At 52.4% G+C, this 14,928-nt stretch overlaps 1 protein-coding gene across 3 annotated transcripts; it reads right to left on the bottom strand.

Annotated features, from left to right (window-relative positions):
* Positions 1–349: 349 nt before the first annotated feature.
* On the bottom strand, positions 350–14,709 carry DUSP4 (dual specificity phosphatase 4). 3 transcript variants are annotated; one of them, XM_011944548.1, is made up of 5 exons: positions 14,480–14,642; positions 13,785–14,237; positions 3,972–4,117; positions 2,192–2,411; positions 350–1,318 (listed from the first exon to the last, which is right to left on the bottom strand). In XM_011944548.1, the coding sequence occupies exons 2-5, from the start codon at positions 14,215–14,217 to the stop codon at positions 933–935; spliced, it is 1,185 nt and encodes a 394-aa protein (XP_011799938.1). In that variant the 5' UTR covers positions 14,218–14,237; positions 14,480–14,642; the 3' UTR covers positions 350–932. The 3 variants fall into 3 exon arrangements, with proteins under 3 accessions (XP_011799938.1, XP_011799936.1, XP_011799939.1); XM_011944546.1 differs by having other exon boundaries at positions 13,785–14,709; XM_011944549.1 differs by lacking the exons at positions 13,785–14,237; positions 14,480–14,642 and adding an exon at positions 8,970–9,129.
* Between the last annotated feature and the right edge of the window lie 219 nt (positions 14,710–14,928).

Raw genomic sequence — 14,928 nt, 5'->3', positions numbered from 1 at the left:
CATTGGTCATGATGACAAACGCCTGCAGTCCCAGCTACTCAGGAGGCTGAGGTGGGAGAATCTCTTGAGCCCAAGAGTTTGAGACCAGCCTGGGCAACATAGTGAGATCCTGTCTCTCTTTTTTTTTTAAAAAAAGGCAATTCAAACCTAATCCTTTCCTTTCTTCCTCCTCCCACCCACCCTGCCTGCTTCTCAGTGGCAATAAATGCAAGTTGCTCATCATGTTACCTTGCACGTATCTACAAGACACCATTTACTTCCTAACTGCTTTGACATCTGCATGCTACCACGCTCAGCTGTTTGACATCAACATAAATATATTCTAAATCCACTGTCACTAGACTTCTTGTACTTACATACTCTGAAGAAAGTCTTAATAAATACTTTATTATTAAGCGTAAATATTCACCTGTTGGTGACTGAGAAATGAAAACCACACCCTTGAAGATTTCTTTTAAAAAACGAAATTCCTGTAACTACAACGACAACAAAGGGACAAGCACACAGAACCAGGCACTTCTGGGAAACTTGTCTTCCCATCCCTTTGCCCTCCCTTCCTCCCCCTTTAGTAAAGCTGGTTGGGCACATTTGCTAGGATCTGTGGGTTTCATCACTTCAAGCCTTACTGCTTAAAAAAATGAGGTAAGAAATTTCTATCGGAAAAGTGAAACTGACACATAAACCAAACCAAGGTCTTCCCTGGCTGCTGCGGCAGCCGTTATTGCTCTAAGTTGGAGTGTTCTGTTTGCTTTTAATATGTATTCGGAGTCCTTATTGCCATTCTGGCTGGCCTCGTCGTGGGCCAAGGAGAAATGATGGGGAAGGAGCTCGGTCGTCTGCTCCCAGCTGCTCAGTCCCAACTTTCTGCCCGCATGCGTCCCGTCCTACCCTTGCTGGGAGCCAGCTCTGGTTCTGGGGCCCCCAGGGCAGCTCTAACAGCTGGGGGAGGTGGTGATGGGGCTGTGCAGATAGGGCAGGCTGCTGGGGGCCGAGTGCACGCCCACGGAGACCGGAAAGCTGAAGACGAACTGCGAGGTGGGGGTGGCGGGGGTCTTGCCCCGCTCCCGCAGGGGTCCCGAGGGGCTGGCGGCCTCCGCGGCACAGGACGTGGCCAGCACCTGGGACTCGAACTGCAGCAGCTGCCCCATGAAGCTGAAGTTGGGCGAGATGATGCTGCGGCGCTGCTTAACGAACTCGAAGGCCTCCTCCAGCCTCACCCGCTTCTTCATCATCAGGTAGGCCAGGCAGATGGTGGCCGAGCGCGAGATGCCCGCCTGGCAGTGCACCAGCACGCGCCCGCGGCAGTCCTTCACCGCATCTGGGGACAGGGTTCAACAGGTTAGTGCACGTTTCTGCAGACCCCGGCCCCGACCAGGGGCACTGGCCAGCACCTGAGGGTGGGGGGCTCTGAAGGAAGGACTAGCCATGCTAGACCAAGGACTTGGGAGGAAGAAAACCCATGTGGGAGAGTCTCTAGAATGCCCCCCTTTCTGAGGTCTATCTTCTCGAATCACTATGCTGGAGCAGGTTAAATCCCATTATCCGTTCAAGGATTTCCATTTGCAGAAACAAAACAGTAGGGTCCAGGGTGGTGGCTGGCGCCTGTAATCCCAGCACTTTGGGAGGCCACGGTGGGTGGATCACTTGAGCTCAGGAGTTCAAGACCAGCCTGGGCAATATGATGAAACTGTCTCTACAAAAATACAAAAATTAGCTGGGTGTGGTGGCACATTTGTAGTCCCAGCTACTCCAGAGGCTGAGGTAGGAGCATCACTTGCACCCAGGAGGCAGAGGCTGCAGTGAGCTGAGATGGCACCACTGCATTCCAGCCTGGGCGACAGGGCAAGGCTCTGTCTCAAAATAAATAAATAAATAGAAATAAAATAAAAACTGTGACTCAATGCTCCCTGTGTCTTCCTCCGCATCCAAAAACTCTTACCATCTAGGCACCGGAGCCACCCAAGGGGAAGGTGACTGGCTCTGCAAGCTAAGCCTGGGTGTAGGTCCATCTTCCCTCCTTCCTCCCAACCAAACATCCCACATGCAAGCCTTCCTAGTGAGGAAGAGGGGGAATGGAGATCCTTGGATTCAGTGCCTCCCATGTCCACCCTCAACCCAGGCTTACAGGGGTTCCTTCTCATCGTTCCCACCAGCCCTTGGACCCAGGAACCCGAGAGCAGGGCCAGCCTACCGATGTACTCTATGGCTTCCATGAACCAGGAGCTGATGTCAGCCTTGTGATTATCTTCCACCGGGATGCACTTGTACTGATAGTGTCCTTCAAAGTGGTTTGGGCAGTCCGAGGAGACATTCAACAGAGCTGTGATGCCCAGGGTGTCCAGCATGTCTCTCCGGGCAGCATGGTAGGCACTGCCGAGGTAGAGGAAGGGAAGGATCTCCACAGGACCCCCCTGCACAGAAGGGAAACAAACGCCCCCAAACGACATGAGGGTAAGGTGCCTGGCACAGGGAGTGGAGGCTTGTCTAAGAAGAGCTATCCTTTCCAGGCCCAGGGAGAATGCCTGCTAGCCTGGCCCTCCCAGGCTCCCCCCTGTAGCCTCCTGGAGCTCCTGGAGGGGTGATGGGCCCAGTGGGACTTCCCCAGCCTTTGCTCTCTACTTGTGGGCAGGGAGATCAGGGCAGGAAAAGTCTTGTGGGACTCTTCTGCAGCCCACCTCCCCCATGGCAAAGAAGCGGCAGGACAATGCTGGCCTTATGGCACCATCTGTGACACTGAGTTTATATCTGCTAATCATCAAGCCACTTGCTGTGTGGTTTAGATACTTATTTGGTTGGATATGTATTCACTGGGCATATCAAAAACACGTGTGCAGTGGCTCACGCCTGTAATCCCAGCACTTTAGGAGGCTGAGGTGGGAGGATCATGTGAGTCAGGAGTTCAAGACCAACATGGGCAACACAGTGAGACCTCGTCTCTACAAAAAATGAACCTGGCATGACGGTGCACATCTGTAATCCCAGCTGCTTGGGAGGCTGAAATGGGAGGATCATTTGAGCCCAGGAGTTTGAAGCTGCAGTGAGCTATAATTGCGCCACAGGACTCAAGTCTGGGTAACAGAGTGAGACTCTGTCTCTAAAAATAAATAAATAAGCCGATGCCTTCTTGGCCACACAGACAAGAGAAAGGATCTTGGTAAAATGAGGCAACGGTGGCTTAAATTTAGCACATGAGATGTGGGCAGCAGAGTCCATCTAATTGAAAGGCTGGAGGGTGGGCTTGTAAGAAATACAGTGGCTCAAGCAGGTTTTCTTGGAGGGAGGGTGGGTGACCATCTGTGTCCATTTGGCTGATGCGTGGGGGCAGCCTGCCTGTCGGGGACTGAGATGTATTTCATGGCCTGCTACTTCAAAGGAGGATGACGTCAGCTTCCCATACTGCAGGTCCCCCAGGGCTTCTGGAGGCCTCCTCACTTGTCCACACACCACGCTAGAGGTCAAGCCAGGGAGTCATGTCTTTAGACTGTTTTCTTAAAAGGATATTTAGAGAGGGAAAGGGAAGATTTCCAAGGAGTAAATGGGCCCTACCAAACATCCCACCCCAATACTCAGGGTTCACCACATTCTCCCCAAATTGAGGTATAACATTCAAAGACTTAAAAAAATCTCAGGATTGGATGTGGTGGCTCACGGGAGGCCAAAGCAGGAGGATCACTTGAGGCCAGGAGTTCAAGACCAGCCTGGGCAACAAAGCAAGACTCCCCGTCTCTACCAAAAAACTTCTTAAATTAGCCAGGCATGGTAGCATCACCTATAGTCCCAGCTACCAGGGAGGATCCCTTGAGCCCAGGAGTTCGAGGCTGCAGTGAGCTATGATCACACCACTGCACTCCTGGTGACAGAGCAAGACTGTCTCAAAAGCAAAGACAAAAAACACCTTCGGAATTCTGAAAAGAAGGCATCCCTTGGTTGCCCCTGCCCCCCCACTTCCAAGCCCTGCCCCCCGAGTCTACCTGGTCGTGTAGTGGGGTCCCGCAGGAGCTGCAGCCCAGGTCCAAGGGCTCTGTGGCACTGGGAGGAACCGGGGGTGGGATGGCTGCCAGGGCCTTGGTTTTAGAACAGAATTCTGGGTACTCGGAGGAAAACCTCTCATAGCCGCCTGTAAAAGGAGAAAGCTCAGGTTAATGGGGTCACTAAGCCAGCAGAAGTCAGAATGAACTCCACTCCTACAGACTTCAGGCGGGCTGCTGGAAAGGCAGAGGCTGGAGTGCTCCCTATTGGCCACTGGGTGGCGCTGTGGACCTAGAGAATGGCCATGGAGCGGTTTCCAGAGATGCAGAGGACACACTCGCCAGGACTGCAGCAAAGCTGGAAGGATAAGCTTTATGGACAAGACCTGGGTTAGAGAGGAAGACACACAAAGGAAGACGTGCAGGGGATGTGCAGAAGGGACTCTGCGGAGTAGCTCCTCAGGGCAATGACAAAACAGAGAAGGGAAGGTCACGCTGGGATTCCAAGGACACTAAGCACCTGTAGAGCCACCTGCCACCCCCGATTCCAGCCCTTCCTCGGGGGAGGTTCTCCAATGTGAGAAAGAAGGAAAAAAAATGACCCTGGCACAGACTCTTCTGGATCTCAGTAAGGGAGCAGATGCCCATTCCACGTCCTCATGAACAGCTGTTCTGTCACCAAGAGGCCAGAACAAGAGAAAACGGGCTGAAATCTAAATAAATCCCTCATGCTACATGCAGGTTTGGGGCAAGGGAGGATTTCCTGACCTGAGAGTGGGTAAGCCCTGGAATGGTTATCTGTGGGGTCATCTTCCAGAGAAGGGAGATCTTTTAAATAAAAAAAGAAGAAGATGATAAATGGCCAGTTGAGCTGGGATAGGGTGGGTGCTCCTATTCAGGAGGGGTGGAGGCGGGTGGGATTCAGGGAGAGGCCACAGGGAGGCCTTCCAAAAAGACAACCTTTCAAGCCCTATCTCTGGCTTTCTTGTGATCTCTGGGACTTCCTTTTGCGGCCAACTTCCAATTCACAGTGCTATCAATGTATGGCCCTGCTTTTATTTTTATTTTGCAGTTTCTGTAGGGCCAGAAATGGATTTGATTGATTCAATAGGGCCTATGCGTTGGAGAACCGCCATTCCAACAGACCCATTCAACTGACTCCAATGACAAGTTGGCTGACGGTCCCGGATGTCGCTACCTTTACGATCTTCATGACAGTGACATAGGACCTCTGTGCCCTAGGGCCATTCATAGAAATTTTCCAATGTGCAGACATGTGATGGTGAGTCAGTCACTTGCCCCAAATCCCAACCCTAAAGACTGCTTCCTACTGAGAGGAAGGAAACGGTTCTCTACCACATCATAAGGCTTATAGAAACAGGGTGTACATTTTTTCCTCTCTGACCGGAGGTTTCTCTATTCCCCTCCTCTCCCTCCCTCAGGATATAAATGGATCTCTCTCTGGTCACAGGCCCTTGTTCCTGCTGAGTCACAGTGACCAGCCTCCCTGGATGGAAAACCTGCTGGCAGGGCTGGTACCGCCAGCCTCGGTCATGCTGGTGGCCTCGGCAGCCACCTCATCACAGAAGCACCCCCTCCCTCCCATCATAAACCCCTTTCCTTATTCGGCTGCCATCACTGCTACCCAAAATGCAGTAATTAGAGGATGGGGAAAGAGGAAGGAAATATCTGTCTGCAGCTGAAGTCCCTCAGGGGCCTCAGTGATGGGAAACTTCGGTCCATGCTCCCTTTCGGAGAAAGTGGAAGGGAAACCCATTCATTAACAGTGGTTGAGCACTTGTATCCCAAGCCATCACTCGTTACTCTATATACTTCTCTAGGATTTGCAAAAATTCTAACTACATGATCCTTTTGTGTCTATTACATAATCCGAGCTATTAAAACACATTTTAAAATGACATGTTAGACACAGGTGGTGTCCTGCAAAAACTCACCACCAAGACAGACAAGCTGTCGCCTGCACTTGAAAGTGAATGGTTGGGTGGCCCAGGAGTGCTAGGGCAGGCCCCATGGTCACAGAGCAGAGCGGCCTTCAGGGCTGGAGAAGCAGGAAGAGCCCAGAGCAGCTGAGAGGATGTTGTCCCCATTGCTGAGGGTATGGAACAGGGCACTGGAGTGAAGTTCCGGAAAGGGCACAGGCTCTGCTATGAGGTTGCACCCCACTCGGAGCATTTATCAGCTGTGCAGCCTGGGCCTCCTGAACCTCTCAGAGCCTCTTCCTTGTCTGTAAGAGGTGATGAAAGTCCCCTGCACAGAGGCCTTTGAGGACTGGTTCCAACAGCCAGGCTCTGTGCCTTGCATCAGAGAGACAGATTAGGAAGTTTTCCCTTCTCGGTGCCTACATGGAGGGGTGCCCTTGGGTACCCTCAGCAGAGATCCTCAAAGGCCAAAGAGGAACCAGGGGACGGGGTAATGCTGGTAAGGTACTGCACATTTGACAGCCTGCTCTCCCAGAAACCTGTCTCCTGGTTTCGGGAGACCTCCAGACCTCATAGTGAAGAAAGAGGAAGGGTTCCATCTTCTCTCCCAGGCATGGCCATTGCTGCCACTCAGCAGAACCCTTGTCAGGGACCTGGAGCCAGCTGCTGGCCACAGAGTGGTGTGGGAGGCAGGGAGTGCCCATGTGACCCATTAGGTGGGAAACGGGCTAGATCTGGCCTGAGGGGGCCATTTGACATCTCCCCCAGGCTGATCACAACTGTCTCGAAAAGGCACCATTAGAAGGCAGCAGAAAAATGATTATGGGAAAGTCAGTTTCCTCTGGGGGAGTTTTAAAGAACAAGCAAAAAGGAACAAGGTGAAGAAGCAAATTCACTCAAGGGGCAGGAACACTGGAAGGTTCTCATCCTTGACAATGGTCGCCAGCTTTTGGGGCCTGTGGCTGGTTGTCACAAGATGCTACACTAAAGGGAGTTCCTTCTGGTAGGCCCTGGGCTGCACTCAGGCCAGCACTCATGGGTGAGGATGATATGCTCTGGGTTGGTGGAGCCCTGAGGACATAGTGAAGGTGATGCGGGAGGATGCATGCAAGTTAGCATTTATCCATCGGTGGAAGAAGCTGCTCAAAGTCCACCTCCCACAGGGCCAAGGCCCAGTAAGCCATCTCTGGGTGTCAATCTATGCCACCTCTGCCTTCCATCCCTTCCTGGTGGGCCCTTCTCCAGGGGCAGTGCCTGCAGGTTTCATCAAGTGAAGACAGACTTTTCATGCAAAGACAGAACTGATCCAAATAGGGCACTGATGATATTTCACCAAACTCTGCTTCTATCCATTGCTTTCCTAATCCAGGCTGTCATTAAAGAGTCATGACCCACATTTTAAAAACTGAATACAATAGAATAGGAATTAGGAGGATATATTACCCTTAAAGAGGGTATCATTTCATGGAACATTTTTGCAGATGTGCATGTATCCCTCTCCCGGGTCATGATATAAATTAAAATGCGTTTCTTACTGTGGGCAGGGTCAAAAAAAGATTATTCTAAGGCTACTTCCACTCAGTCCCTCCTATCCATCCCCAAATCCATGCAAGTACCATAGCCACAGGTCTTTCAAGAGCTAGATTTAGACCACCAAGTTTTATCCCAAAAAATCATGACAGTGAAAGCTTATTTTCATTGTCTACAAAGGGGCAGGGCTCCATCCCGTGCCCCTGGCAGGTGTGCAAGGAGAAGTGGAGACAGATCCAGGTGTAAGTCCAACTCGAGTTGTGGAACTTGGACAAGTATGTTCCCTCCTCAACTCTGGTTTTTCCCACTCTCAAAATGTAAAAATTTATTATTATAATGATCTTTAAGTTCCAGTATCCTGTACTTCTAAATATCCAGGATCTACTTATTTGCGGGTCAGTTTTGCCAGCTCTGAAGCAGCAGGTGCCTAAATTCTGAATTTCTATCTTCTGAATAATTTCATTATCAGATGTGCCATTCTGAATGAATGAATTCTGTTTTTCCTATGTTCTCTGAAGGTATGAAATGAATGTATTGAACGTATCTGTGTCCTACTGAATGTAATTCCATAACAGGTTTCTTACTAATTTCAACCTGTTTTTCCCATGTTCTTATTCAAGAATATATTTTCTATTCCTAAATCTCTCATTTTATCACCTTTATTTTATAATTTTAAAGTCTGGAAGAAAAAAAGAGTGTGATTTTCATCAGACTTACTTGAAGAATAACTCCATCTACATTTCAACTCCGCCGTGCCTCCTCCTCCTCACATCCTCATACAGGAAGGCAATTTTCAAAGTTTAGTGGAAATGAGGACCCCTCATCAGAAGCTCTCCCCCACACTCCCCCATCCCTTGCAGGAGTAGGAGATAATGTATGTAAAAGTACTTTAAAAAGGGCAGATCGATGTAGCTCTGATAATATCACCAATAATAGCACTGGTAATGGGATTTGTGATGGGGAAGACTGTCCTTTGGTGATGACTATGGTCATGGATCTTTTTTTCCCCCTCAGACAGGGTCTGTCACTGTCACTCAATCGCCCAGACTGCAGTGCAGTGGCACGATCATGGCTCACTGTAGCCTTTACTTCCCTGGGCTCAAGCAATCTCCTTGCTTCAGCCTCCTTAGTAGCTGAAGACTATAGGCACATGCCACCTCGCCCGGCTAATTTTTATATTTTTTGTAGAGACCAAGTTTGCCACGTTGCCCTAGCCTTAAGTGATCTGCCTGCCTCCCTCTCTCAAAGTGCTAGGATTGCAGGCATGAGCCACCACACCCAGCCTTGATCATGGATCTTAACGTGGCTGCCACTTTTTCCCCATTACGCCCCCAACACTCAGAATAGTGCCAGATTCCAGGCAGGGCTCATGGCCTTGTTCTTGCCAGAAAAGTCATGCTCTTACAAGAAAGTCTGGGGTTGTTTGAAGGCCATTTGCCTTTGGGAACTCTACTTTAGGTGAGTGTTGACTTAGTAAGCACCGATGTAAATGTTGAGCTGTATTTAAAATCCAACTAAGTGAACTTCTCACCTTGAGACTCTGAACACAGACACCTGGACCTTCCTGCCAGCTGGCTGACACCTAACGCCATGCTGGGGGCTCGAACTGGTTTGCAGTCTCTCCCAATCCTCCTGGGCAATCTGCTATATTCAGCAAACTGCCTTCTGTTGGAGTGAACTTTTCTTCCCATCGTGCTTCCTCTTTGTTAGCTGGGAACTGCCTCCCGGTAAGGAAATCTGCTATCTGGTTTCAGATGTTCTGATTTTTTTTTTATTTTTTTATTTTTTTTTTGAGACGGAGTCTTGCTCTGTCTCCCAGGCTGGAGTGCAGTGGCCGGATCTCAGCTCACTATAAGCTCCGACTCCTGGGTTTACGCCATTCTCCTGCCTCAGCCTCCCGAGTAGCTGGGACTACAGGCGCCCGCCACGTCGCCCGGCTAGTTTTTTGTATTTTTTAGTAGAGACGGGGTTTCACCGTGTTAGCCAGGATGGTCTCGATCTCGGGACCTCGTGATCCGCCCGTCTCAGCCTCCCAAAGTGCTGGGATTACAGGCTTGAGCCACCGCGCCCGGCCTGTTCTGATTTTTTTTCAAGTAATTTCTTGGTTCAGTAAAGTGGCCACCTTTTCTCTCTCCCTGTTTTTCTGAGCAGCCCATTTTTGTGGGTGGAGCCCACCTCTCCTATAAGCACCTAGGATAAGCCCAAGGAAATTGTGATGGTCTAAAGGGTCAAATTTCACTTTCAATTTTCACCTACATCTGTCTTTAGTTACTTTTGTTAGTTGGAAACATCCAATGTAAATGACGCCCAAGGAAGTGAGTTTGCTTCATTGTAACTATTTAACGAATTACAATCCGGGTTAAAAATTACCTGCAAGGCCTAGCACTTATACTTCCAATCCTTGGCTGTCATGGGCATTGTATTACATTTGCAAGCAAAAAAGCTATTATATTTGGAAGCAGAAAAGCTAGTCACTTTCCCTTTAGGTAGAAAAGTTATGCGATATTGACATCCCCCAGAGCTGTGCTGTTTGATGCCACTGCCCTCCTGGGGAACTGAAGACAGAGATAGCAATGGTGGGGGTAGAGAGAGAAAAAACGGCAAAATGTCACCAGAGTTTCCAGAGCTGTTAAGTGTGCCCCTCTTCCCCCACATTCATCATTGGCCTTAGTGACTGTTTTCTACAGAAAGGGTAATATCAGGGACTGTATGGTCAGGCCCTGGGCTATTGGAGGCTATCGGGTACTACAGGGTGAGTGGAAGGAAAAACTGAAATATCTAGATGATCTTCCCCATTTCTCAGACAGCTCCAGGACAGCTTTCAAATAAGAACTGACAAAGGCTGAGGGAAGTTTTGGGTAGGTGGAAACGAAGGCAATGTTTTGATACCTGAAATCTTTTTGCATAACAGACTGTTTTGTTATTTGGAGTTATTAAAGGCAAAGAATAGGGCAAGAAAAAGCTCTTTTTGTCCTTCTCTAATGACCAGGGGAGTCTCAAACTCTAATCCAAGGATTTATGAATGAGAGAGAAAGGGATTTCAAGAAGTGTATTGTGATAAAATCTGAAAAACTAAAATTTCCAAACTGACCCTAAAAATGCCTTACAGGATTTTAAATTAAATGAGTTTTTAAAAAGTTACCCCACTGGAAATCCTTTATTAGCAAAGATAGAAAACATTAGATTTTTTGTTATTGCTTTTAGCAAAAGTCGGGTAATCAAGGAAATGCTAAGGCTAGGCTGTACTTTATTGATATTAAGTGAAGTTTACCTCCTGCCACCTGCATGGAGTAACCAATTCAACGTGAAGTAACCCCTCAACGTGGCAGAAATAGAAAAACTGAATTTTAAAATACAATTAAGACAATTAGATAGCTTTGGCTGGGAATGCTACTACCACTTCTGAAAATATTCTGTTGCTTTTACTGCTTCCCCTAACCCCTCCAAGAATGGCAGACACCAACCCTCAGGCCTTCCATTGGCTTCCTGTCCTGCTCTACAGCCATGCACAGGCACACATGAAATGAGACATACATAAATTCCCTCACTGGAAAATAAAATGAACAACTCCAGTAGGAAACAAATTCTCCAACCCTTCATCAATTAAGGCATTTACTAAAGATAATCTAAGGAGCTTTTTCTTCCTTTGCTTCTCAAAATTCCTCTTTAGGTCTCTGCCCCAGAGCCCCTTCCCGGGAAACCACATTTGATCCACTGCACTGGCTTCCAGGCAAGGAAGGGAGGTGTATCTGGAGACCTGGGAGACACCTTGATTTCCTTCCCCAGGCCCTTCCCGCAGAGCTGTGGGAGCAGATACTGACTTTTTCCTTCTGACCTCTCTAGGGATGCTTTCCATTAGAGGGCAAACAGGAAGAAAAGGAACTGGGTTAAAGACGGCCTCTGCTGAACACCTATGTCAAAATCAGCTAAGCTAAACCGAATAGGGCCCAATTAACCTCAAAGATGTTCATCACCACTACAGAGCAAGCTGGAAGATTCCCCCACCTCTCAATTTTAAGTGCTTGCTTCCACGGGCAGGCTCCCTTTGCTTGTGAAGTAGAAGCTGAACTTCTGGTTACAGGGGGCAGGGGAGGAGGGGCTATTCCAGAAGAGACCGAAGCTAATCTGTGGCCCCGGCCTGCACACCTCCATCTGCAAGGATGTCCACCTGGAGATGCAGAACATGATCCTCCCTGCCCGCATCGGGGCCGACTACGAGAGGCAGTGCAGGCTCCAGGAGGAAACAGCCCTTTAAAATACTTCTCTTCCGTTGGCCAGGCACCTCACCACACACCGGACGGCTGTCATTTTACCAAGAGGCCTATCCCACCCAGTCACTAGCATCGCCCAGAATCTCCAGGGCTCTCGAATCGGTCTGGCTGAGGAAACGGAGGAGGTTGGGGAGAGGGACTCTCAACGGGATTCACGAGGGACAGGGAAATGCCGCGCGCCCTGGGAATAAACCTTAAAAAATAATCCCTCTTTACCCGGGAGCGGGGCCTAAGTGGCTGCAACCCCGGACGCCCAAGGGACGAGGTCCCGGAGATGCCTCTCTAAGGCGGTCCCCTCGGGATTTCTTCCAGGAAGGAAACCAAAACACAACAAAACAAACCCAGACTCCACGTGGGGCTGGAGCCCAGCCCCAGCCCTCCTGTGTTCTCGCGGGTCCCGGGTTTGGAGGCCAGGGAAGCGCCTGCGCTCCCCATCGGGGGGACTCGAGGGCAGCGCCGTGCAGGGAACATCCCAGCCAGCCCCGGCCACTCGAGGGGACTTGCGTCCCAGAGGAATTGCCCTCATCTCTCCCACCGGCGCCGACAAGCTCAAACAATGGACGCCCACCCTGGTGGCCTAATCAGGACCTGGCCCCGCTCAGCGGTCAGGCCTTCCGGGACAAGCCCCTTCCTGGCACTTTCTCTTGGAGCGCTTTGGGGAGAAGGGAGGGGGACTGGGCTCAATTGGAGGGGCAAAAGACGGCCCCCGCGGAAAAAGAAAGAAAAATCAGCAAAATCGCCTTAGCAGTTCAACCAAAGGTCACCAGCAGCCTTTCCCCAGCAGCTGACAGGTCAAATGGGCAGGAAACAACTGCGGAGAACAAAGCCCCCCGCTGTTCGGCAGGGGCGAACCTGGCTCCTCAGCACTGAGCAATTTTGTTGTGTTTTTTGGAGGGGAGAGGTTTCCGCCCCCTCCAGCTCCCTTCCTCCCTGGTGGACAGGTCGGAAGAGGAGCGGAAAGGAAAGGAGGGAGGCGGCGAAGGCGCCTGCAGGGGGAGGAGCGGCTCTTTGATGAGGTGTGTGGGGGGGTCCGAAATGCCTCCCGGGCTCGGAAGCGCAGACCCTACCCGCACGAAAGAATGCGTGGAATGCGGCAGCGGGAGGCGGGGGGCGCAGCGCGGCAGGGAGCGCCGGGACCCCACGCGCCCTGCCCGCTCCCTAGCCCGAGGGCCGCGGACCCACCCGGCCCTGCAGGTGTGGCGGGGCCCCCGGTCCCTCCAGGGACTCGGACGGCACGCGATTTTTCCGGGATGTCTGACTACAAATGTGACAAGGCAACCCCGCCGCCAAGAGTTTCGCCAGGGCTCGCTAAAATCCGGCACGCGCCGCCATCAGATAGTCGAAAATCCGAGCTGAACAAAAGGTGGTCATTCTCCGCTGCCCGGATTTGCAGGAGCTAGAGAACCGGTTCCGCCCGGCGTCCCCCAGATACCCAGTCCTCCAGCCTCCCGCTCCTAGAGCATGGATCTAGCCCGGGACGGGAATTGGCCACCTTCCAAGCTGAGCTCGGAGTTGGGCAGCGGGAACGCAGATACAGATCGCTCTATACAGTGTGTGCAACCCAATCTCCTTTCTGCATTTGCCAGGGTCTTGTTTTCAGTGAAACTGGCAGGGCCAATTGTACCTCGGCGCCCACTCCTCTTCACCCTTTTCCCCACCTCTCTGATTCTCCAGGTCCGGCTCAGTGCAGGGCCCTGGCAAGCCAAACCAACAGGCCTATCTTGTCCCCACGCGCCCCGTGGTACTTGGGAACTGTTCCCGGGACTCAAGATGGGCCGCGCAGAGTCGCCGCTTCATCCTCGAGGCCAGGACCGTTAGTGTCAATAAACAGGGCCTCGCTAGGACGGTGCGGAATTGCAGGTGAGCGGGGGAACCCGTCCGCACTGTCCCTGAGAACTTAAAGCTCTCACTTGCACAGAAACCTTGCAAACCTGTACACACTGACACACAAAAGGGCGCGCGGGGATCCCCGCAATCACGAATCACGCCGGGGACTCCTTCCCGTGCCAATAAGGTGCAGGCCGCCAAGACGCCCTCCATCTCCCCTCCAGCTAGCTCCCGGAGCCCGCGTTTACCTTTGAGCAGGCAGATGTCAGTGCGCTCGGCGTTGCGGCGCAGTGCCTGCACCACCAGCGACACGGTGCTGTCCTCACGGAGGCTCTCGGCGCGCGGGCTGCGCTCGTCGTAGACGATGACCGCCGAGTAGAGACCGGAGCGCAAGCGGGCACGCACCTCCTCCTCCGCGGGCAGAATCTGCTCCAGGCTCACGGAGCCCTTAGCTCTCCGCCGCACGATGGTGTTGCAGCGCACGTTGACCGAGCCTCGGATGTAGCCCGCGCTGTGCGCCAGGAACGGTCTGCAGTCCAACAGCAGGCACTTGCCGCCGCTCGGCAGCCCCAGGGCGCCGTGGCTGCCGCTGCCGCCCGCGCCGCCGCCGTTCTCGTCCCGGTTCATCAGCCTTTTGAGCACGCTGCAATCCATCTCCCGCAGCTCCTCCATCGTCACCATGGTCGCCGGGAACCGAGGCGGCTGGGCGCGCGAGGAAGAGAAGGGCACCCGGGCCGCCTAGGCTGCAGGAAGAGGCGGGTGAGAGCTAAGAAGGGACGCCCGCAGAAGTGGCCCCAAACTTGGTCCTCAGGGGCTCCCGCGGGCGAGCCTCTTCTCCCCTGTCCCCTTCCTCCTGCAGCCTCGCGGTCACATAGCAGTTGGAACGGCCTGGGTGCCCAGCCGGGCGGCGCGCAGCGCGGAGGGGAAGGCGGCGGTGGAAGAGAGTGTGTTTACGGGAGAGGACCGCGGACTCTTCGGCGGCTGCCTCCCGTGTATTTTTGCCGGTCGCGCGGCTCCTGTCGCCACCGGCGCAGGCGCTGCCGCTCCCCACGCTCCCCCGGCGCTCCGCTCACTACCCCAGCCAGAGTTTCCTCCTCGGCTTAGAGATTTATTAATGCTCCTCCGCGCTCCCGGGGGAGGGGGCGCTAGGTACTACCCCGCCAGGCCCCGCCCCGTTCCATTCCGGGCCCCGCGCCCTCGCCCGCCCCCTCCGGGCCCCTCCTCCCACCCCCTCGCCAGAGCTTGAATGGAGCGCGGCCGCTGGTTCCTGGTCACGGGAACTCGACGTCACAAAGAGCGGAGTAAACAGGGCGCCGGGTGCTCGCAGCCAGGCCCATTCATAAAACCGAGGCCGAGAGGAAGAGGGAGGCGGCCTCCGACCCGCCGCGAGCG

This window comes from Colobus angolensis, unplaced genomic scaffold (genome assembly GCF_000951035.1).
Source record: "Colobus angolensis palliatus isolate OR3802 unplaced genomic scaffold, Cang.pa_1.0 Scaffold233, whole genome shotgun sequence".
Lineage (NCBI taxonomy): Eukaryota > Metazoa > Chordata > Mammalia > Primates > Cercopithecidae > Colobus > Colobus angolensis.
The sequence above is the reverse complement of the archived record's forward strand: the minus strand, read 5'-3'. Positions and strand labels throughout refer to the sequence as shown.